The sequence below is a fragment of the Cherax quadricarinatus genome, chromosome 4, assembly GCF_038502225.1.
Source record: "Cherax quadricarinatus isolate ZL_2023a chromosome 4, ASM3850222v1, whole genome shotgun sequence".
In the NCBI taxonomy this organism is placed as follows: Eukaryota; Metazoa; Arthropoda; class Malacostraca; order Decapoda; family Parastacidae; genus Cherax; species Cherax quadricarinatus.
In genome coordinates, this window is record NC_091295.1 from 40,298,724 (window position 1) to 40,323,808 (window position 25,085).

Sequence of the window (25,085 nt, forward strand, 5' to 3'; positions counted from 1 at the left end):
TGTGTGGAGGTGGGAGTGTTTGGAGGTGGGAGTGTGTGGAGGTGGGAGTGTGTGTGGAGGTGGGAGTGTGTGGAGGTGAGAATGTGTGGAGGTGGGAGTGTGTGGAAGTGAGAGTGTGTGGAGGTGGGAGTGTGTGGAGGTGGGAGTGTGTAGAGGTGGGTGTGTTTGGAGGTGGGAGTGTGTGTGGAGGTGGAAGTGTGTGGAGGTGAGAGTGTGTGGAGGTCTGAGTGTATGGAGGTGGGAGTGTGTGGAGGTGGGAGTGTGTGGAGGTGAGAGTGTGTGGAGGTGAGAGTGTGTGGAGGTGGGAGTGTGTGGAGGTGGGAGTGTGTGGAGGTGGGAGTGTGTGGAGGTGGGAGTGTGAGGAGGTGGGAGTGTGTGGAGGTGAGTGTGTGGAGGTGGGAGTGTGTGGAGGTGAGAGTGTGTGGATGTGGGAGTGTGTGGAGGTGAGAGTGTGTGGAGGTGAGAGTGTGTGTGGGTGAGAGTGTGTGGAGGTGAGAGTGTGTGGAGGTGAGAGTGTGTGGAGGTGAGAGTGTGTGGATGTGTGAGTGTGTGGAGGTGAGAGTGTGTGGATGTGGGAGTGTGTGGAGGTGAGTGTGTGTGGAGGTGAGAGTTTGTGGAGGTGGGAGTGTGTGGAGGTGAGAGTGTATGGAGGTGGGAGTGTGTGGAGGTGGGAGTGTGTGGAGGTGAGTGTGTGTGGAGGTGGGAGTGTGTGGAGGTGAGAGTGTGTGGATGTGGGAGTGTGTGGAGGTGAGAGTGTGTGGATGTCGGAGTGTGTGGAGGTGGGAGTGTGTGGAGGTGAGAGTGTGTGGAGGTGGGAGTGGTGGGAGTGTGTGTGTGGAGGTGAGAGTGTGTGGAGGTAGGGGTGTATGCAGGTAGGGGTGTGTGGAGGTGGGAGTGTGTGGAGATAGGGGGTGTTTGGAAGTGGGAGTGTGTGGAGGTAGGGGTGTGTGAAGGTAGGGGTGTGTGGAGGTGGGAGTGTGTGGAGATAGGGGGTGTTTGGAAGTGGGAGTGTGTGGAGGTAGGGGTGTGTGAAGGTGGGAGTGGTGGGAGTGTGTGTGTGGAGGTGAGAGTGTGTGGAGGTAGGGGTATATGCAGGAAGGGGTGTGTGGAGGTGGGAGTGTTTGGAGATAGGGGGTATTTGGAAGTGGGAGTGTGTGAAGGTAGGGGTGTGTGAAGGTAGGGGTGTGTGGAGGTAGGGGTGTGTGGAGTTAGGGGTGTGTGGAGGAAGGGGTGTGTGAAGATAGGGGTGTGTGGAGGTACGGGTGTGTGGAGGTATGGGTGTGTGGATGTAGGAGTGTGTGGAGGTAGGGGTGTGCGAAGGTAGGGGTGTGTGGAGGTAGGGGTGTGTGGAGGTAGGGGTGTGTGGAGGTAGGCGTGTGTGGAGGTAGGGGTGTGTGGAGGTAGGGGTGTGTGGAGGTAGGGGTGTGTGGAGGTAACGGTGTGTGGAGGTAGGGGTGTGTGGAGGTAGGGGTGTGTGGAGGTAGGGGTGTGTGGAGGTAGGGGTGTGTGGAGGTAGGGGTGTGTGGAGGTAGGGGTGTGTGGAGGTAGGGGTGTGTGGAGGTACGGGTGTGTGGAGGTAAGGGTGTGTGGAGGTAAGGGTGTGTGGAGGTAGGGGTGTGTGGAGGTAGGGGTGTGTGGAAGTAGGGGTGTGTGGAGGTAGGGGTGTGTGGAGGTAGGGTTGTGTGGAGGTAGGGGTGTGTGGAGGTAGGGGTGTGTGCAAGAGCAGAATTTCAGTTAAAGATGGTACTATACATTAGTTTTTATCCAAAAGTCATAGGGAGAGTCTGAGTCCAGGCTGGGACTTTCAGCGAGGAGGTCAGTGAGAGTGTTGGTGCGGTGCAGACGTCAGAAGAGTAACCTGTGTACCCGATGGTAGACATCAGGAAAATCTATTAAGATATGGTGGACTGACAGTGCGACCTGACAATTATTGCAGAGTGGTGCTGGGTGTTTCATGAAGTATCCATAACAGATGTTTTACACACACAAACACTCACATTGACTATCATTACTTCTTTTTCTGTCTCTCTAGGTCCCGTCCCTGTCCCCCTCGCTTATATATACTGGCTCTCTTACTGTTTTGTGCTAGTAAATGGTCCAAGTAAGACCGAAATGTCGTCATAAGCTTCTGTCTCCTACGTGCGAGTTACTTGTGTAATAATATTATTAATTATTATTATTATTATTATTATTATTATTATTATTATTATTACTAAGAACTGGTAAACTCTCAGGGGTTACACAGTGCTAAAGGAATTTGAGGTAGATTTTATCCATCCTTGGCACTGGAAGGGTAGCTACAATTCCTTGGATGAGAAGCAGTTCAGAAGCATCAACAGACAGTAGGGGAGTGTAGGAGAGAGATTACTTAGTATTCCCACACATACCTTAGGACTCTACCTTGTCTCCAAGTTCTGTCAGTCTCTCCCCCTCACTCCTTACCTGCGTCTACACTCACTCCTTACCTGTCTCTCCCCCTCTCTCCTTACCTGTCTCTCCCCCTCACTCCTTACCTGTGTCTCCCCTCACTCCTTACCTGTCTCCCCCTCACTCCTTACCTGTGTCTCCCCCTCACTCCTTACCTGTGTCTCCCCTCACCCCTTACCTGTCTCCCCTTACTCCTTATCTGTCTCTCCCCCTCACTCCTTACCTGTCTCCCCCTCACTCCTTACCTGTCTCCCCCTCACTCCTTACCTGTCTCTCCACCTCACTCCTTACCTGTCTCCCCCTCACTCCGTACCTGTGTCTCCCCTCACTCCTTACCTGTGTCTCCCCCACTCCTTATCTGTCTCTCCCCCTCACCCCTTACCTGTCTCTCTCCCCTCACTCCTTACATGTCTCCCCCTCACTCCTTACCTGTCTCCCCCTCACTCCTTACCTGTCTCCCCCTCACTCCTTACCTGTCTCTCCCCCTCACTCCTTACCTGTCTCCCCTCACTCCTTACCTGTGTCTGCCCCTCATTCCTTACCTGTGTCTCCCCTCACTCCTTACCTGTGTCTCCCCCTCACTCCTTACCTGTGTCTCCCCCTCACTCCTTACCTGTGTCTCCCCTCATTCCTTACCTGTGGCTTCCCCTCACTCCTTACCTGTGTCTCCCCTCACTCCTTACCTGTCTCCCCCTCACTCCTTATCTGTGTTTCCCCTCACTCCTTACCTGTCTCCCCTCACTCCTTACCTGTGTCTCCCCTCACTCCTTACCTGTCTCCACTCACTCCTTACCTGTCTCTCCCCCTCACTCCTTACCTGTGTTTCCCCTCACTCCTTACCTGTCTCCCCTCACTCCTTACCTGTCTCTGCCCCTTACTCCTTACCTGTCTCCCCCTCGCTCCTTACCTGTCTCCCCCTCACTCCTTACCTGTATCTCCCCTCACTCATTACCTGTCTCCCCCTCACTCCTTACCTGTGTTTCCCCTCACTCCTTAACTGTGTCTCCCCTCATTCCTTACCTGTGTATTCCCTCATTCCTTACCTGTGTCTCCCCCACTCCTTACCTGTCTCTCCCCCTCACTCCTTACCTGTCTCTCCCCCTCACTCCTTACCTGTCTCCCCCTAACTCCTTACCTGTCTCCCCCTCACTCCTTACCTGTCTCCCCTCACTCCTTACCTGTCTCTCCTCGTCATTCCTTACCTGTCTCCCCCTCACTCCTTACCTGGGTCTCCCCCTCATTCCTTACCTGTGTCTCCCCTCACTCCTTACCTGTGTCTCCCCCTCACTCCTTACCTATGTCTCTCCCTCACTCCTTACCTGTCTCCCCCTCACTCCTTACCTGTGTCTCCCCTCATTCCTTACCTGTGGCTCCCCCTCACTCCTTACCTGTCTCCCCTCACTCCTTACCTGTCTCCCCCTCACTCCTTATGTGTCTCCCCTTACTCCTTACCTGTGTCTCCCCTCACTCCTTACCTGTGTCTCCTCTCACTCCTTACCTGTGTCTCCCCTCACTCCTTACCTGTGTCTCCCCTCACTCTACCTGTGGCTCCCCTCAATCCTTACCTGTGTCTCCCCTCATTCCTTACCTGTGACTCCCCTCACTCCTTACCTGTGTCTCCCCTCACTCCTTACCTGTGTCTCTCCTCATTCCTTACCTGTAACTCCCCTCACTCCTTACCTGTGTTTCCCCTCAATCCTTACCTGTGTCTCCCCTCAATCCTTACCTGTGTCTCCCCTCAATCCTTACCTGTGTCTCCCTTCAATCCTTACCTGTGTCTCCCCACACTCCTTACCTGCGTCTCCCTTCACTCCTTACCTCAGTGTCTCCCCTTATTCCACAATGTCTTCCCTCATACTGACGTAACTTACTGAAGGAAGAGTTTTATTTGATCACAAAGACTGTTGTTGTTGGTGGAAGACTAATATGTATATGAGGCAACAGCTGGGTTTTGTACACCTGACCTGTCATACTGACATGACTCAATAAATCACAACAACGAGATCGGAAACGAATCACAAAAGGGTTGGGACTCGAACTTCGCAGACCGTTGAGGCCCAGGCTAACATTCCTATGATATACAGAAATGTACCTAGCTGAATGAGTCTTAACAGGCCGACATGGTCCAGTGGTTAGCACACTGTGCTGCGAGTCAAGTAGTTGCAGGATATATATATATATATATATATATATATATATATATATATATATATATATATATATATATATATATATATATATATTACTGCATATATGGGAGGTAACCCAAAAGGAAGGGTAGCTCCTCTTCCTATAATCTAGAGAGCACTCCACTGTCATCAAAGTTCTCTCTTGAAAGACTGGACCAGCACCTTAACATAACAATATGTTAAGAACGTCACTAGCATCGTATATATTTTAATATGCATGTGAGAGGTGAAGGCTCGATCCTCTGTCTGGTAGTCCCCGAACACGCTACTCAACTGTACTGAGCCGTCTACCAAAAGTACTTACAAGAACCAAGATATACACTATCATTATTATTACTGTATAGATCACACAGTATTTTAAAGTATCTAGATATGGGAAATCCTGCTGAGGAAAAATTTACTAGTCTCGTCGCCCAATCTGCTGTTATTTCAACATTCTCTAAGTGTAAGCTGTCTAAATGATCTTATCCAAGAGCGAATTTACATCGCCCCATCAACGGAAATTTGAAAAAAAGAGACATTTGAGTGCGTGTTGAAAAAAAGAGAGAGCAGGATCAGACGAGTTCATTAGGCAGTGTTCCTCTGAACAAGTCAGGTTGCCAATGCTTAATTAAGCTTCAATAATTAAGGTAAGCTTAATGTAGATCAAAAGTATGAAATCATTACCCAAGCTTGGCGGGTTAGTGAGGATCTAGACTCAGGATTTACCCAGCTAGGTCAGACGGGGTGAGTGCTGGAACAAGGTAAGTGCTAGAACAAGGTGAGTGCTGGATCAAGTTAGGTAAGGCAGGGTAAGTGATAGATCAAGTTAGGTAAGGCAGGGTAAGTGATAGATCAAGTTAGGTAAGGCAGGGTAAGTGATAGATCAAGTTAGGTAAGGCAGGGTAAGTGATAGATCAAGTTAGGTAAGGCAGGGTAAGTGATAGATCAAGTTAGGTAAGGCAGGGTAAGTGATAGATCAAGTTAGGTAAGGCAGGGTAAGTGATAGATCAAGTTAGGTAAGGCAGGGTAAGTGATAGATCAAGTTAGGTAAGGCAGGGTAAGTGATAGATCAAGTTAGGTAAGGCAGGGTAAGTGATAGATCAAGTTAGGTAAGGCAGGTAAGTAAGTGATAGCAGGGTAAGTGATAGATCAAGTTAGGTAAGGTAAGGCAGGGTAAGTGATAGATCAAGTTAGGTAAGGCAGGGTAAGTGATAGATCAAGTTAGGTAAGGAAGGGTAAGTGATAGATCAAGTTAGGTAAGGCAGGGTAAGTGATAGATCGAGTTAGGTAAGGCAGGGTAAGTGACAGATCAAGTTAGGTAAGGCAGGGTAAGTGACAGATCAAGTTAGGTAAGACAGGGTAAGTGATAGCTCAAGTTAGGTAAGGCAGGGTAAGTGATAGATCAAGTTAGGTAAGGCAGGGTAAGTGACAGATCAAGTTAGGTAAGGCAGGGTAAGTGACAGATCAAGTTAGGTAAGGCAGGGTAAGTGATAGCTCAAGTTAGGTAAGGAAGGGTAAGTGACAGATCAAGTTAGGTAAGGCAGGGTAAGTGATAGATCAAGTTAGGTAAGGCAGGGTAAGTGATAGCTCAAGTTAGGTAAGGCAGGGTAAGTGATAGATCAAGTTAGGTGTAAGTGACAGATCAAGTTAGGTAAGGCAGGGTAAGTCAAGTTATAAGGCAGGGTAAGATCAAGTGAGGTAAGGAAGGGTAAGTGACAGATCAAGTTAGGTAAGGCAGGGTAAGTGATAGATCAAGTTAGGTAAGGCAGGGTAAGTGATAGATCAAGTTAGGTAAGGCAGGGTAAGTGATAGATCAAGTTAGGTTAAGCAGGGTAAGTGATAGATCAAGTTAGGTAAGGCAGGGTAAGTGATAGATCAAGTTAGGTAAGGCAGGGTAAGTGATAGATCAAGTTAGGTAAGGCAGGGTAAGTGATAGATCAAGTTAGGTAAGGCAGGGTAAGTGATAGATCAAGTTAGGTAAGGCAGGGTAAGTGATAGATCAAGTTAGGTAAGGCAGGGTAAGTGATAGATCAAGTTAGGTAAGGCAGGGTAAGTGATAGATCAAGTTAGGTAAGGCAGGGTAAGTGATAGATCAAGTTAGGTAAGGCAGGGTAAGTGATAGATCAAGTTAGGTAAGTGGATCAGGGTAAGTGATAGATCAAGTTAGGTAAGGCAGGGTAAGTGATAGATCAAGTTAGGTAAGGCAGGGTAAGTGATAGATCAAGATCGTAAGGAAGGGTAAGTGATAGGTAAGGGTAAGTGATAGATCAAGTTAGGTAAGGCAGGGTAAGTGATAGATCAAGTTAGGTAAGGCAGGGTAAGTGATAGATCAAGTTAGGTAAGGAAGGGTAAGTGATAGATCAAGTTAGGTAAGGCAGGGTAAGTGATAGATCAAGTTAGGTAAGGCAGGGTAAGTGATAGCTCAAGTTAGGTAAGGCAGGGTAAGTGATAGATCAAGTTAGGTAAGGCAGGGTAAGTGATAGATCAAAGTTAAGTGATAGATCAAAGTAAGCAGGGTAAGTGATAGATCAAGTTAGGTAAGGCAGGGTAAGTGATAGATCAAGTTAGGTAAGGAAGGGTAAGTGATAGATCAATTACGTAAGGAAGGGTAAGTGATAGATCAAGTTAGGTAAGGCAGGGTAAGTGATAGATCAAGTTAGGTAAGGCAGGGTAAGTGATAGATCAAGTTAGGTAAGGAAGGGTAAGTGATAGATCAAGTTAGGTAAGGCAGGGTAAGTGATAGATCAAGTTAGGTAAGGCAGGGTAAGTGATAGATCAAGTTAGGTAAGGAAGGGTAAGTGATAGATCAATTACGTAAGGAAGGGTAAGTGATAGATCAAGTTAGGTAAGGCAGGGTAAGTGATAGATCAAGTTAGGTAAGGCAGGGTAAGTGATAGATCAAGTTAGGTAAGGCAGGGTAAGTGATAGATCAAGTTAGGTAAGGAAGGGTAAGTGATAGATCAAGTTAGGTAAGGCAGGGTAAGTGATAGATCAAGTTAGGTAAGGCAGGGTAAGTGATAGATCAAGTTTAGGTAAGGATCAATTACGTAAGGAAGGGTAAGTGAAGATCAAGATAGCAGGGTAAGTGATAGATCAAGTTAGGTAAGGTAAGGCAGGGTAAGTAGATCAAGTTAGGTAAGGAAGGGTAAGTGATAGATCAAGTTAGGTAAGGCAGGGTAAGTGAGGCAGGGTAAGTGATAGATCAAGTTAGGGTAAGGCGTAAGGAAGGGTAAGTGATAGATCAAGTTAGGTAAGGCAGGGTAAGTGATAGATCAAGTTAGGTAAGGCAGGGTAAGTGATAGATCAAGTTAGGTAAGGAAGGGTAAGTGATAGATCAATTACGTAAGGAAGGGTAAGTGATAGATCAAGTTAGGTAAGGCAGGGTAAGTGATAGATCAAGTTAGGTAAGGCAGGGTAAGTGATAGATCAAGTTAGGTAAGGCAGGGTAAGTGATAGATAAAGTTAGGTAAGGCAGGGTAAGTGATAGATCAAGTTGGGTAAGGCAGGGTAAGTGATAGATCAAGTTAGGTAAGGCAGGGTAAGTGATAGATCAAGTTAGGTAAGGCAGGGTAAGTGATAGATCAAATTAGGTAAGGCAGGGTAAGTGATAGATCAAGTTAGGTAAGGCAGGGTAAGTGATAGATCAAGTTAGGTAAGGCAGGGTAAGTGATAGATCAAGTTAGGTAAGGAAGGGTAAGTGATAGATCAATTACGTAAGGAAGGGTAAGTGATAGATCAAGTTAGGTAAGACAGGGTAAGTGATAGATCAAGTTAGGTAAGGCAGGGTAAGTGATAGATCAATTACGTAAGGAAGGGTAAGTGATAGATCAAGTTAGGTAAGGCAGGGTAAGTGATAGATCAATTACGTAAGGAAGGGTAAGTGATAGATCAAGTTAGGTAAGGCAGGGTAAGTGATAGATCAATTACGTAAGGAAGGGTAAGTGATAGATCAAGTTAGGTAAGGCAGGGTAAGTGATAGATCAAGTTAGGTAAGGAAGGGTAAGTGATAGATCAATTACGTAAGGAAGGGTAAGTGATAGATCAAGTTAGGTAAGGCAGGGTAAGTGATAGATCAAGTTAGGTAAGGCAGGGTAAGTGATAGATCAAGTTAGGTAAGGCAGGGTAAGTGGTCAAGATATGTAAGGCAGGGTAAGTGATAGATCAAGTTAGGTAAGGCAGGGTAAGTGATAGATCAAGTTAGGTAAGGCAGGGTAAGTGATAGATCAAGTTAGGTAAGGCAGGGTAAGTGATAGATCAAGTTAGGTAAGGCAGGGTAAGTGATAGATCAAGATAGGTAAGGCAGGGTAAGTGATAGATCAAGTTAGGTAAGGCAGGGTAAGTGATAGATTAAGTTAGGTAAGGCAGGGTAAGTGATAGATCAAGTTATTTTGTGTTTGTCCTGGTATTACATATGAAAGTTGACATGCACTGACGTATCATGGCACAACACCTGTACTGATGTATCATGGCACAACACCTGTACTGATGTATCATGGCACAACACCTGTACTGATGTATCATGGCACAACACCTGTACTGATGTATCATGGCAGAACACCTGTACTGATGTATCATGGCACAACACCTGTACTGATGTATCATGGCACAACACCTGTAATGATGTATCATGACACAACACCTGTACTGATGTATCATGGCACAACACCTGTACTGATGTATCATGGCACAACACCTGTACTGATGTATCATGGCACAACACCTGTAATGATGTATCATGACACAACACCTGTACTGATGTATCATGACACAACACCTGTACTGATGTATCATGGCACAACACCTGTACTGATGTATCATGGCACAACACCTGTACTGATGAATCATGGCACAACACCTGTAATGATGTACCATGACACAACACCTGTAATGATGTATAATGGCACAGCACCTGTACTGATGTATCATGGCACAACACCTGTACTGCTGTATCATGGCACAACACCTGTACTGATGTATCATGGCACAACACCTGTACTGATGTATTATAGCACAACACCTGTACTGATGTATCATAGCACAACACCTGTACTGATATATCATGACACAACACCTGTACTGATGTATCATGGCACAACACCTGTACTGATATATCATAGCACAACACCTGTACTGATGTATCATAGCACAACACCTGTGCTGATGTATCATGACACAACACCTGTACTGATGTATCATGACACAACACCTGTACTGATGTATCATGACAAAACACCTGTACTGATGTATCATGACAAAACACCTGTACTGATGTATCATGGCACAACACCTGTACTGATGTATCCCGACAACACCTGTACTGATGTATCATAGCACAACACCTGTACTGATGTATCATGACACAACACCTGTACTAATGTATCATGGCACAACATCTGTACTGATGTATCATGGTACAACACCTGTACTGATGTATCATGACACAACACCTGTACTGATGTATCATGACACAACACCTGTACTGATGTATCATGACACAACACCTGTACTGATGTATCATGGCACAACACCTGTACTGATGTATCATGGCACAACACCTGTACTGATGTATCATGGCACAACACCTGTACTGATGTATCATGACACAACACCTGTACTGATGTATTATGACACAACACCTGTACTGATGTATCTAGACACAACACCTGTACTGATGTATCATGGCACAACATCTGTACTGATGTATCATAACACAACACCTGTACTGATGTATCATGGCACAACACCTGTACTGACGTATCATGGCACAAAACCTGTACTGATGTATCATGACACAACACCTGTACTGATGTATTATGACACAACACCTGTACTGATGTATCTAGACACAACACCTGTACTGATGTATCATGGCACAACACCTGTACTGATGTATCATAACACAACACCTGTACTGATGTATCATGGCACAACATCTGTACTGATGTATCATAACACAACACCTGTACTGATGTATTATGACACAACACCTGTACTGATGTATCTAGACACAACACCTGTACTGATGCATCATGGCACAACACCTGTACTGATGTATCATGACACAACACCTATACTGATGTATCATCTCACAACACCTGTAATGATGTATCAAGACACAACACCTGTACTGATGTATCATGGCACAACCCCTGTACTGATGTATCATGACACAACACCTGTACTGATGTATCATGGCACAATACCTGTACTGATGTATCATGACACAACACCTGTACTGATGTATCATGGCACAACACCTGTACTGATATATCATGGTACAACACCTGTACTGATGAATCATGACACAACATCTGTACTGATGTATCACGGCACAACACCTGTACTGATGTATCATGACATAACACCTGTACTGATGTTTCATGGCACAACACCTGTACTGATGTATCATGACACACTCAACACCTGTACTGATGTATCATGACACAATACCTGTACTGATGTATCATGGCACAACACCTGCACTAATGTATCATGACACAACACCTGTACTGATGTATCATGACAAAACACCTGTACTGATGTATCATGGCACAACACCTGTACTGATGTATCATGACACAACACCTGTACTGATGTATCATGGCACAACACCTGTACTGATGTATCATGGCACAACACCTGTACTGATGTATCATGACACAACACCTGTACTGATGTATCATGGCACAACACCTGTACTGATGTATCATGACACTCAACACCTGTACTGATGTATCATGACAATACCTGTACTGATGTATCATGGCACAACACCGTACTGATGTATCATGACAAAACACCTGTACTGATGTATCATGACACAACACCTGTACTGATGTATCATGACACTCAACACCTGTACTGATGTATCATGACAATACCTGTACTGATGTATCATGGCACAACACCGTATTGATGTATCATGACAAAACACCTGTACTGATGTATCATGGCACAACACCTCTACTGATGTATCATGACACAACACCTGTACTGATGTATCATGGCACAACACCTGTACTGATGTATCATGGCACAACACCTGTACTGATGTATCATGACACAACACCTGTACTGATGTATCATGACACTCAACACCTGTACTGATGTATCATGACAATACCTGTACTGATGTATCATGGCACAACACCTGTACTGATGTATCATGACAAAACACCTGTACTGATGTATCATGACACAACACCTGTACTGATGTATCATGGCACAACACCTGTACTGATGTATCATGACACACTCAACACCTGTACTGACGTATCATGACACACTCAACACCTGTACTGATGTATCATGACACAATCAACACCTGTACTGATGCATCATGACACACTCAACACCTGTACTGACATATAATGACACACTCATCACCTGTTCTGATGTATCATGACAACACCTGTACTGATATATCATGGCACAACACCTGTACTGACATATAATGACACACTCAACACCTGTACTGATGTATCAAGACACAATACCTTTACTAATGTATCATGACAATACTTGTACTGATGTATCATGACACAACACCTGTACTGATGTATCATGACACTCAGCACCTGTACTGGTGTATCATGACACACTCAACACCTGTACTGATGTATCATGACTCACTCAACACCTGTACTGATGTATCATGACACAACACCTGTACTGATATATCATGACATACTCAACACCTGTACTGATGTATCACGACCCACTCAACACCTGTACTAATGTATCATGCCACACTCAGGTTAAATCATTCCTCGCACAGGTGTGTCCTGCTCCTCGCTGCTCAACCTGCCAGTACCGCCACCGCCCCTCGTCTCCCAGAGCTCCATGGGCGGCCTAGGCAGCTCACTGTCGGTGGGCGGCGCCCTCACTGGCTCCCTGGGCGGCTCATTCCACTTCCCCTACCACCCCCGCCTGTGGCCCGCCCCGCCCCTCGGCCTCTCCACCAATCTGCTAAGAGATTCCCCCTTCTCGCTCCTCCCCTTCCTGCCCCGCCAGCCAACCGTGAGCCTCCCAGGTCCTGGCCACGCCCCCCAGGCCCTGACGTCATCACCCATCGGACCAATCACCTCGCCGCTGCTCTCCAGCGCGGGTGCCTACTCTAAGGACGCCAAACTAATGACTGGTAAGTACACTACTGGCGTTTTCCTGCCTCTACTTACTATGACTATAACCTCTAAGCTCGTATGGGCTGCGTTTCATGGTGAGAAAACAGGTGTATAAAGGTGTAACTGTCTACGAACATGTGGTAAACACGTGTGTAGAAGGGCATCAGCGTAGGAACACGTGATAAACACGTGTGTAGAGGTGCGCCAGAATACAAACATTTGTTAAACACGTGTGGAGAGGTGCACAAGCGTAGGAACAAGTGTTAAACGCAGGTGTGGGGAGGATAATCTACGTGGGAACACGTGTTAAACAGGTGTGGGGAGGATCATATGTGGGAACATGTGTTAAACAGGAGTAGAGAGGCACACCCGTGTAGGGGCAGGTGGGAAGTAGGTGAGACAGCGCCTCTAGGTGATTCTTCAGAGTTCAGGCACCTGTCCTCACAGTGCCAAGATTTCCTACGTGTTCACTGTGGCTCACCTGTGTCATGAAACAGTCACCTGGTTCACCTGTGTCATGAAACAGTTACCTTGCTCACCTGTGTCATGACACAGTCACATGGCTCAACTGTGTCATGACACATGACACATGGGTTGGGGAGGGCCTGGGGAAGAGATACGTAGGTGTGATGGGAAGGGGCTGGGGATGTGCAGTGAATGGGCTGAAGAGGGGACACGGCTGGAGAGGGAGCAGGGGTGGGTGGGAAGAGGCCGGGGAGGGGCAGGGCTGGGTGGGGAGAGGCCGGGGAGGGGCAGGGCTGGGTGGGGAGAGGCCGGGGAGGGGCAGGGCTGGGTGGGGAGAGGCCGGGGAGGGGCAAGAGGCCGGGGAGGGGCAGGGCTGGGTGCGGAGGCCGGGGGGCAGGGCTGGGTGGGGAGAGGCCAGGGGCAGGGCTGGGTGGGGAGAGGCCGGGGAGGGGGAGAGGCCGGGGAGGGGCAGGGCTGGGTGGGGAGAGGCCGGGGAGGGGCAGGGCTGGGTGGGGAGGGGCCGGGGAGGGGCAGGGCTGGGTGGGGAGAGGCCGGGGAGGGGCAGGGCTGGGTGGGGAGAGGCCGGGGAGGGGCAGGGCTGGGTGGGGAGAGGCCGGGGAGGGGCAGGGCTGGGTGCGGAGAGGCCGGAGAGGGGCAGGGCTCAGGAGGGTCTGGAATAAACTCCTCAATAAGCCTGGTTATAAATCCACAGTTGATTGGATTAAAAAGCCAGGGAAGTACTTGTAACACTGAGCAGCTGTGTTGGTAATACTGTTGTGTGAAGTCTTAACGTTGTTGTCAGCGGTGTTGGCAACACTGTTGTGTGTTACGTAAAGTCTTAATGTTGTTGTCAGCGATGTTGGCAACACTGTTGTGTGTTACGTGAAGTCTTAATGTTGTTGTCAGCGGTGTTGGCAACACTGTTGTGTGTTACGTGAAGTCTTAATGTTGTTGTCAGCGGTGTTGGCAACACTGTTGTGTGTTACGAGAAGTCTTAATGTTGTTGTCAGCGGTGTTGGCAACACTGTTTCGCTATGTCTGCTCCCAGTGTTATTGAAGTCATTCCACTCAGTGTATGGTTCTGCTCCCAGTGTTATTGAAGTCATTCCACTCAGTGTATGGTTCTGCTCCCAGTGTTATTGAAGTCATTCCTCTCACTGTATGGTTCTGCTCCCAGTGTTATTGAAGTCATTCCTCTCACTGTATGGTTCTGCTCCCAGTGTTATTGAAGTCATTCCACTCAGTGTAAGGTTCTGCTCCCAGTGTTACTGAAGTCATTCCACTCAGTGTATGGTTCTGCTCCCAGTGTTATTGAAGTCATTCCACTCAGTGTATGGTTCTGCTCCCAGTGTTATTGAAGTCATTCCACTCAGTGTATGGTTCTGCTCCCAGTGTTACTGAAGTCATTCCACTCAGTGTATGGTTCTGCTCCCAGTGTTACTGAAGTCATTCCACTCAGTTTATGGTTCTGCTCCCAGTGTTACTGAAGTCATTCCACTCAGTGCATGGTTCTGTTCCCAGTGTTATTAAGTCAGTCCTCTCAGTGTATGGTTCTGCTCCCAGTGTTATTCAAGTCATTCCACTGAGGATATGGTGTCCGCTCCCAGTATTATTGAAGTCATTCCACTCAGTGTAAGGCGTCTGCTCCCAGTGTTATTCAAGTCATTCTACTCAGTGTACGGTTCTCCTCCCAGTGTTATTCAAGTCATTCCACTCAGTATATGGTGTCTGCTCCCAGTGTTACTGAAGTCATTCCTCTCAGTGTATGGTTCTGCTCCCAGTGTTACTGAAGTCATTCCACTCAGTGTACGGTTCTGTTCTCAGTGTTACTAAAGTCATTCCACTCAGTGTATGGTTCTCTTCCCAGTGTTATTAAGTCAGTCCTCTCAGTGTATGGTTCTGTTTGCAGTGGTATTGAAGTCATTCCTCTCAGTGTATAGTTCTGCTCCCATTGTTATTGAAGTCATTCCTCTCAGTGAATAGTTCTCCTCCCATTGTTAATGAAGTCATTCCTCTCAGTGTATAGTTCTGCTCCCATTGTTATTGAAGTCATTCCTCTCAGTGTATAGTTCTGCTCCCATTGTTATTGAAGTCATTCCTCTCAGTGAATAGTTCTGCTCCCATTGTTAATGAAGTCATTCCTCTCAGTGTATGGTTCTGCTCCCAGTATTATTGAAGCCATTCAACTCAGTGTATGGTTCTGCTCCCAGTGTTATTCAAGTCATTCCACTCAGTATATGGTGTCTGCTCCCAGTATTATTGAAGTCATTCCACTCAATGTAAGGTGTCTGCTCCCAGTGTTACTGAAGTCATTCCACTCAGTGTATGGTTCTGCTCCCAGTGTTATTGAAGTCATTCCACTCAGTGTATGGTTCTGCTCCCAGTGTTACTGAAGTCATTCCACTCAGTGCATGGTTCTGCTCCCAGAGTTATTTAAGTCATTCCACTCAGTGTATGGTTCTGTTCCCAGTGTTACTGAAGTCATTCCACTCAGTGTATGGTTCTGCTCCCATTGTTACTTAAGTCATTCCACTCAGTGTATGGTTCTGCTCCCAGTTTTATTAAGTCAGTCCTCTCAGTGTATGGTTCTGCTCCCAGTGTTACTGAAGTCATTCCCCTCAGTGTATGGTTCTGCTCCCATTGTTACTTAAGTCATTCCACTCAGTGTATGGCTCTGCTCCCAGTGTTATTAAGTCAGTCCTCTCAGTGTATGGTTCTGCTCCCAGTGTTACTGAAGTCATTCCACTCAGTGTATGGTTCCGCTCCCAGTGTTATTGAAGTCATTCCACTCAGTGTATGGCTCTGCTCCCAGTGTTATCAAGTCAGTCCTCTCAGTGTATAGTTCTGCTCCCAGTGTTATTGAAGTCATTCCTCTCAGTGTATAGTTCTGCTCCCATTGTTATTGAAGTCATTCCTCTCAGTGTATAGTTCTGGTCCCATTGCTATTGAAGTCATTCCTCTCAGTGTATGGTTCTGCTCCCAGTATTTTTGAAGTCATTCAACTCAGTGTATGGTTCTGCTCCCAGTGTTATTCAAGTCATTCCACTCAGTATATGGTGTCTGCTCCCAGTATTATTGAAGTCATTCCACACAGTGTAAGGTGTCTGCTCCCAGTGTTATTGAAGTCATTCCTCTCAGTGTATAGTTCTGCTCCCAGTGTTACTGAAGTCATTCCTCTCAGTGTATGGTTCTGTTCCAAGTGTTACTGAAGTCATTCCTCTCAGTGTATGGTTCTGCTCCCAGTGTTACTGAAGTCATTCCTCTCACTGTATGGTTCTGTTCCCAGTGTTACTGAAGTCATTCCACCCAATGTATGGTTCTGTTCCCAGTGTTATTAAGTCAGTCCTCTCAGTGTATGGTTTTGCTCGCAGTGTTATTAAGGTAGTCCTCTCAGTGTATGGTTCTGCTCCCAGTGTTACTGAAGTCATTCCACTCAGAGTATGGTTCTGCTCCCAGTGTTACTGAAGTCATTGCACTCAGTGTATGGTTCTGCTCCCAGTTTTATTAAGTCAGTCCTCTCAGTGTATGGTTCTGCTCCCAGTGTTACTGAAGTCATTCCCCTCAGTGTATGGTTCTGCTCCCATTGTTACTTAAGTCATTCCACTCAGTGTATGGCTCTGCTCCCAGTGTTATTAAGTCAGTCCCCTCAGTGTATGATTCTGCTCCCACTGTTACTGAAGTCATTCCACTCAGTGTATGGTTCTGCTCCCAGTGTTATTGAAGTCATTCCACTCAGTGTATGGTTCTGCTCCCAGTGTTATTGAAGTCATTCCTCTCACTGTATGGTTCTGCTCCCAGTGTTATTGAAGTCATTCCTCTCACTGTATGGTTCTGCTCCCAGTGTTATTGAAGTCATTCCACTCAGTGTATGGTTCTGCTCCCAGTGTTACTGAAGTCATTCCACTCAGTGTATGGTTCTGCTCCCAGTGTTATTGAAGTCATTCCACTCAGTGTATGGTTCTGCTCCCAGTGTTATTGAAGTCATTCCACTCAGTGTATGGTTCTGCTCCCAGTGTTATTGAAGTCATTCCACTCAGTGTATGGTTCTGCTCCCAGTGTTACTGAAGTCATTCCACTCACTGTATGGTTCTGCTCCCAGTGTTATTGAAGTCATTCCACTCAGTGTATGGTTCTGCTCCCAGTGTTACTGAAGTCATTCCACTCAGTGTATGGTTCTGCTCCCAGTGTTATTGAAGTCATTCCACTCAGTGTATGGTTCTGCTCCCAGTGTTATTGAAGTCATTCCACTCAGTGTATGGTTCTGCTCCCAGTGTTACTGAAGTCATTCCACTCAGTGTATGGTTCTGCTCCCAGTGTTACTGAAGTCATTCCACTCAGTGTATGGTTCTGCTCCCAGTGTTACTGAAGTCATTCCACTCAGTGCATGGTTCTGTTCCCAGTGTTATTAAGTCAGTCCTCTCAGTGTATGGTTCTGCTCCCAGTGTTATTCAAGTCATTCCACTGAGGATATGGTGTCCGCTCCCAGTATTATTGAAGTCATTCCACTCAGTGTAAGGTGTCTGCTCCCAGTGTTATTCAAGTCATTCTACTCAGTGTACGGTTCTCCTCCCAGTGTTATTCAAGTCATTCCACTCAGTATATGGTGTCTGCTCCCAGTGTTACTGAAGTCATTCCTCTCAGTGTATGGTTCTGCTCCCAGTGTTACTGAAGTCATTCCACTCAGTGTACGGTTCTGTTCTCAGTGTTACTAAAGTCATTCCACTCAGTGTATGGTTCTCTTCCCAGTGTTATTAAGTCAGTCCTCTCAGTGTATGGTTCTGTTTGCAGTGGTATTGAAGTCATTCCTCTCAGTGTATAGTTCTGCTCCCATTGTTATTGAAGTCATTCCTCTCAGTGAATAGTTCTCCTCCCATTGTTAATGAAGTCATTCCTCTCAGTGTATAGTTCTGCTCCCATTGTTATTGAAGTCATTCCTCTCAGTGTATAGTTCTGCTCCCATTGTTATTGAAGTCATTCCTCTCAGTGAATAGTTCTGCTCCCATTGTTAATGAAGTCATTCCTCTCAGTGTATGGTTCTGCTCCCAGTATTATTGAAGCCATTCAACTCAGTGTATGGTTCTGCTCCCAGTGTTATTCAAGTCATTCCACTCAGTATATGGTGTCTGCTCCCAGTATTATTGAAGTCATTCCACTCAATGTAAGGTGTCTGCTCCCAGTGTTACTGAAGTCATTCCACTCAGTGTATGGTTCTGCTCCCAGTCTTATTGAAGTCATTCCACTCAGTGTATGGTTCTGCTCCCAGTGTTATTGAAGTCATTCCACTCAGTGCATGTGCACGGTTCTGCTCCCAGAGTTATTTAAGTCATTCCACTCAGTGTATGGTTCTGTTCCCAGTGTTACTGAAGTCATTCCACTCAGTGTATGGTTCTGCTCCCATTGTTACTTAAGTCATTCCACTCAGTGTATGGTTCTGCTCCCAGTTTTATTAAGTCAGTCCTCTCAGTGTATGGTTCTGCTCCCAGTGTTACTGAAGTCATTCCCCTCAGTGTATGGTTCTGCTCCCATTGTTACTTAAGTCATTCCACTCAGTGTATGGCTCTGCTCCCAGTGTTATTAAGTCAGTCCTCTCAGTGTATGGTTCTGCTCCCAGTGTTACTGAAGTCATTCCACTCAGTGTATGGTTCCGCTCCCAGTGTTATTGAAGTCATTCCACTCAGTGTATGGCTCTGCTCCCAGTGTTATCAAGTCAGTCCTCTCAGTGTATAGTTCTGCTCCCAGTGTTATTGAAGTCATTCCTCTCAGTGTATAGTTCTGCTCCCATTGTTATTGAAGTCATTCCTCTCAGTGTATAGTTCTGGTCCCATTGCTATTGAAGTCATTCCTCTCAGTGTATGGTTCTGCTCCCAGTATTATTGAAGTCATTCAACTCAGTGTATGGTTCTGCTCCCAGTGTTATTCAAGTCATTCCACTCAGTATATGGTGTCTGCTCCCAGTATTATTGAAGTCATTCCACTCAGTGTAAGGTGTCTGCTCCCAGTGTTATTGAAGTCATTCCTCTCAGTGTATAGTTCTGCTCCCAGTGTTACTGAAGTCATTCCTCTCAGTGTATGGTTCTGTTCCAAGTGTTACTGAAGTCATTCCTCTCAGTGTATGGTTCTGCTCCCAGTGTTACTGAAGTCATTCCTCTCACTGTATGGTTCTGTTCCCAGTGTTACTGAAGTCATTCCACCCAATGTATGGTTTTGCTCGCAGTGTTATTAAGGTAGTTCTCTCAGTGTATGGTTCTGCTCCCAGTGTTACTGAAGTCATTCCACTCAGAGTATGGTTCTGCTCCCAGTGTTACTGAAGTCATTCCACTCAGTGTATGGTTCTGCTCCCAGTTTTATTAAGTCAGTCCTCTCAGTGTATGGTTCTGCTCCCAGTGTTACTGAAGTCATTCCCCTCAGTGTATGGTTCTGCTCCCATTGTTACTTAAGTCATTCCACTCAGTGTATGGCTCTGCTCCCAGTGTTATTAAGTCAGTCCCCTCAGTGTATGATTCTGCTCCCAGTGTTACTGAAGTCATTCCACTCAGTGTATGGTTCTGCTTCCAGTGTTATTGAAGTCATTCCACTCAGTGTATGGTTCTGCTCCCAGTGTTATTAAGTCAGTCCTCTCAGTGTATAGTTCTGCTCCCAGTGTTATTGAAGTCATTCCTCTCAGTGTATAGTTCTGCTCCCATTGTTATTGAAGTCATTCCTCTCAGTGTATAGTTCTGCTCCCATTGCTATTGAAGTCATTCCTCTCAGTGTATGGTTCTGCTCCTAGTGTTATTCAAGTCATTCCACTCAGTATATGGTGTCTGCTCCCAGTATTATTGAAGTCATTCCACTCAGTGTAAGGTGTCTGCTCCCAGTGTTATTGAAGTCATTCCTCTCAGTGTATAGTTCTGCTCCCAGTATTACTGAAGTCATTCCTCTCAGTGTATGGTTCTGTTCCAAGTGTTACTGAAGTCATTCCTCTCAGTGTATGGTTCTGCTCCCAGTATTATTGAAGTCATTCAACTCAGTGTATGGTTCTGCTCCCAGTGTTATTCAAGTCATTCCACTCAGTATATGGTGTCTGCTCCCAGTATTATTGAAGTCATTCCACTCAGTGTATAGTTCTGCTCCCAGTGTTACTGAAGTCATTCCTCTCACTGTATGGTTCTGTTCCCAGTGTTACTGAAGTCATTCCTCTCAGTGTATAGTTCTGCTCCCAGTGTTATTCAAGTCATTCCACTCAGTATATGGTGTCTGCTCCCAGTGTTATTGAAGTCATTCCTCTCAGTGTATAGTTCTGCTCCCAGTGTTACTGAAGTCATTCCTCTCACTGTATGGTTCTGTTCCCAGTGTTACTGAAGTCATTCCTCTCAGTGTATGGTTCTGCTCCCAGTGTTACTGAAGTCATTCCACTCAGTGTATGGTTCTACTCCCAGTGTTACTAAAGTCATTCCACTCAATGTATGGTTCTGTTCCCAGTGTTATTAAGTCAGTCCTCTCAGTGTATGGTTCTGCTCGCAGTGTTATTAAGGTAGTCCTCTCAGTGTATGGTTCTGGTCCCAGTGTTACTGAAGTCATTCCACTCAGTGTATGGTTCTGCTCCCAGTGTTACTGAAGTCATTCCACTCAGTGTATGGTTCTTCTCCCAGTGTTATTAAGTCAGTCCTCTCAGTGTATAGTTCTTCTGCTCCTAGTATTATTGAAGTCATTCCTCTCAGTGTATAGTTCTGCTCCCAGTGTTATTGAAGTCATTCCTCTCAGTGTATAGATCTGCTCCCATTGTTATTAAAGTCATTCCTCTCAGTGTATGGTTATGCTCCCAGTATTATTGAAGTCATTCAACTCAGTGTATGGTTCTGCTCTCAGTGTTATTCAAGACATTCCACTCAGTGTATGGTTCTGCTCCCAGTGTTACTGAAGTCATTCCTCTCAGTGTATGGTTCTGCTCCCAGTGTTACTGAAGTAATTCCACTCAGTGTATGGTTCTGCTCCCAGTGTTAAGTCATTCCACTCAGTGTATGGTTCTGCTCCCAGTGTTACTGAAGTCATTCCACTCAGTGTATGGTTATGCTCCCAGTGTTACTTAAGTCATTCCACTCAGTGTATGGTTCTGCTCCCAGTGTTATAAGTCAGTCCTCTCAGTGTATGGTTCTGCTCCCAGTGTTACTGAAGTCATTCCACTCAGTGTATGGTTCTGCTCCCAGTGTCATTAAGTCAGTCCTCTCAGTGTATAGTTCTGCTCCCAGTGTTATTGAAGTCATTCCTCTCAGTGTATAGTTCTGCTCCCATTGTTATTGAAGTCATTCCTCTCGGTGTATGGTTCTGCTCCCAGTATTATTGAAGTCATTCCACTCAGTGTATGGTTCTGCTCCCATTGTTATTGAAGTCATTCCTCTCGGTGTATGGTTCTGCTCCCAGTATTATTGAAGTCATTCAACTCAGTGTACGGTTCTGCTCCCAGTGTTATTTAAGTCATTCCACTCAGTGTACGGTTCTGCTCCCAGTGTTATTTAAGTCATTCCACTCAGTGTATGGTTCTGCTCTCAGGTGTGTGTCTCGTGTACATGTGTATGTACTCACCTATTTGTGGTTGCAGGGGTCGAATCTTCGCTTCTGGCCCCGCCTCTTCACCAGTTGCTACTGAGTCCTCTCTCTCCCTGCTCCATGAGCTTTATCATACCTCGTCTTAAAGCTATGTATGGTTCCCGCCTCCACTACGTCACTTTCTAGGCTGTTCCACTGCCTGACAACTCTATGACTGAAGAAATACTTCCTAACATCCCTTTGACTCATCTGAGTCTTCAACTTCCAATTGTGACCTCTTATTTCTGTGTCCCCTCCTTGGAACATCCTGTCTTTATCCACCTTGTCTATTCCGCGCAGTATTTTATATGCCGTTATCATGTCTCCCCTGACCCTCCTGTCCTCCAGTGTCGTCAGGCTGATTTCCTTCAACCTTTCTTCATAGGACATTCCCCTTAGCTCTGGAACTAACCTTGTCGCAAACCTTTGCACTTTCTTTAATTTCTTGACGTGCTTGATCAAGTGCGGGTTCCAGACAGGTGCTGCACGGTGCTGCATGTGTGCACGTGTTTATGTGCTTGTATGCACTTGTTTGTGCAGACGTGTGGGCGTGCACGTGTGTATACGTGTTTGTGTACACATATGTGTGTACAAGTGTTTGCGTGCACCTGTGTATGTACACGTGTGTGTGTGTACACGTGTTTGCGTGCACGTGTGTACGTGCGTGAGCAGTTTCCATCTATAATACGTGACTTGAAACATTGTTCATTACACCAAGTTCACCGAAATACCTCTGTGCATTGTTAAATTGAGAGAGAGAGAGAGAGAGAGAGAGAGAGAGAGAGAGAGAGAGATATGGGGGATAGGGCAGAGGAGCCGTGGATGTGATGTGTATGGAGGAGGTAATGATGATGATAGCGGTGAGGGGAGGCCGATGAGAGAGACCTGTAGCCGAGGGGAACCCGAGGGGAGACCGATACCCGAGGGGGACCGACACCTGAGGGGAGACCCGAGGGGAAACCTGGTGAGGAGAACAAGCAATGATTTGGGAGACTGAAAGTGGCACACCTGACTCCCCTTAGAGACATGCTCTCTGATGTGGCTTATTTCATTCATTCTCTCTCTCTCTCTCTCTCTCTCTGTCTCTCTGTCTCTCTCTCTCTCTCTCTCTCTCTCTCTCTCTCTCTCTCTCTCTCTCTCTCTCTCTCTCTCTCTCTCTCTCTCTCTCTCTCTCTCTCTCTCTCTCTCCCCTCTCTCTCTCGTCTAGTTGTCCCTTCCCACCATATTTATTCAGACAATTTCCCTCCCTCTCTCCCCTCTCCTCCCTCATTCTCTTACCCTCAATTAACCTGCTCCCCTTTATTCAATCTCTCCTATCCTGCTGCCTCTCTTTTATCCCACCCATATTTTCTCTCCACTCTACAGTATTTGCCGTTTCCCAAATGTTCTCCTCTCTCTCTCTCTCTCTCTCTCTCTCTCTCTCTCTCTCTCTCTCCTTTACTCATCTCCCTTCCTCTTTTCCTTCCCTTCCTCCCACTCTCAATTTCATTGTGATCCACCTGCTGCCCTTCCCTCCCTCCCCCCTTCCCTCTCCTGTCTATCGCCCTCTCCCACACTTTCTTTCTTTCCATCCTTTCCTCCCTTTTCTTGTTTTTCTTCTACCCTCCCTCCCTTCTCCTCCCTCCCTCCCTCCCTTCTCCTCCCACCCTCCCTCCCTCCCTTCTCCTCCCTCCCTCCCTTCTCCCTCCCTCCCTTCTCCCTCCCTCCCTTCTCCCTCCCTCCCTGGTAAGGCTACAATCCGCCACACTGCATCAACAAGGGCGTGTCCACAGACTCACTCCGCGTGTCCCCTCCGATACAGACATAATAGGCGTGTATTGGCGTGTCCTCGGGGAGGGGTGGGGAAGGGTGGAGAAGGGTATAGAGAGGGGAGAGAAGTGGGAGGGGAGGAGAGAGGGTGAAAGGGTCAGGCTGATGGGCTGGGGGGGTTAATCGTCGGGATTTAAAGGCAAGAGAGGAGAGGGAGGTGACTAGGTAGGATTAAAGAGTAAGTGGAGTGAGTGGATGAAAAGGAGTGGATTAAGTGGAATGGGAGTTAGGAGGAAGTACCACTGAGCTACAAGGCAACTTAGTGAGAGAGCAGCGTGCACTTGTCTGCTAAAATATAACAATAATGTTCCTGGTAGAATTAACACCCAACACACACACACACACACACACACACACACACACAAGGCAACTGAACAATCCAAACCAACCATCACACACCGATCCCTCTGTTTCCACCCCCCGCACCACAGTTACGGTATTAGAACAGAAGTTAAAGGTTTGGTACGCAAATGCAGATGGATTAACGAATAAACATGAGGAATGGCAAGAAAGAATCAATGAGAAGTCCCCAGACATCATAGCAGTTACAGAAACAAAACTCACGGAGACAATAACAGATGCAATCTTCCCACCAGGATACCAGATCATGAGGAAAGATAGAAGGGGCAGGGGGGGAGGTGGGGTTGCTCTGCTCGTAAAAAACATGGAAATTCGAGAAAATGGAAGGCATAGATGAGACGGGAGAAAGAGACTACATAGCAGGTACACTTCAGTCTGGGGAACACAAAGTGGTCATTGCAGTGATGTATAATCCACCACAGAACTGCAGGAGGCCAAGAGAGGAATATGAAGAGAGCAACAGAGCAATGGTGGACACACTTGCTGAGGTGGCAAGAAGAGCTCATTCCAGCAGAGCAAAGTTGCTGGTTATGGGGGATTTCAACCACAGGGAGATCGACTGGGAAAACCTGGAGCCACATGGGGGTCCCGAAACATGGAGAGCCAGGATGTTGGACGTGGTGCTGGAAAACCTCATGCACCAACATTTTAAGGACACTACCAGAGTGAGAGGGGAGGATGAACCAGCAAGATTGGACCTTGTGTTCACCCTGGGCAGCTCAGACATTGAGAACATCAAGTATGAGAGTCCCCTAGGAGCTAGCGACCACGTGGTTCTGTGCTTTGAATACATAGTAGAGCTGCAAGTGGAGAGAATAACAGAAGTTGAATGGGAAAAGCCTGACTATAAAAGAGGGGACTACATAGGGTTGAAGAACTTCCTGCGGGAGGTCCAGTGGGACAGAGAACTGGCAGGAAAGCCAGTAAATGAAATGATGGAATATGTAACAACAAAATGCAAGGAGGCAGTGGAAAAGTTTATTCCCAAGGGCAACAGTAACAACTGGAAGACCAGAACGAGCCCCTGGTTTACCCGACGGTGTAAGGAGGCAAAACCAAAGTGCAATAGAGAATGGAAAAAGTACAGAAGGCAGAGAACACACGAAAATAGGGAGATCAGTCGCAGAGCCAGGAATGAGTATGCACAGGTAAGGAGGGAGGCCCA

General features: G+C 46.6%; 2 protein-coding genes across 2 annotated transcripts in view; one reads left to right on the forward strand and one right to left on the reverse strand.

Moving 5' to 3' along the window:
- The window catches only part of LOC128684571 (mucin-5B-like), a 1,040,772-nt gene that overhangs the window by 371,050 nt on the left and 644,637 nt on the right, over positions 1-25,085 (reverse strand). The window lies entirely within an intron of this gene.
- Positions 1-25,085, forward strand: part of LOC128684382 (uncharacterized) — a 620,161-nt gene that overhangs the window by 72,046 nt on the left and 523,030 nt on the right. The window contains exon 2 of the mRNA XM_070095925.1: positions 12,376-12,738. Coding sequence (XP_069952026.1) covers positions 12,376-12,738 — 363 coding nt within the window. The remainder of the gene's footprint in view (positions 1-12,375; positions 12,739-25,085) is intronic.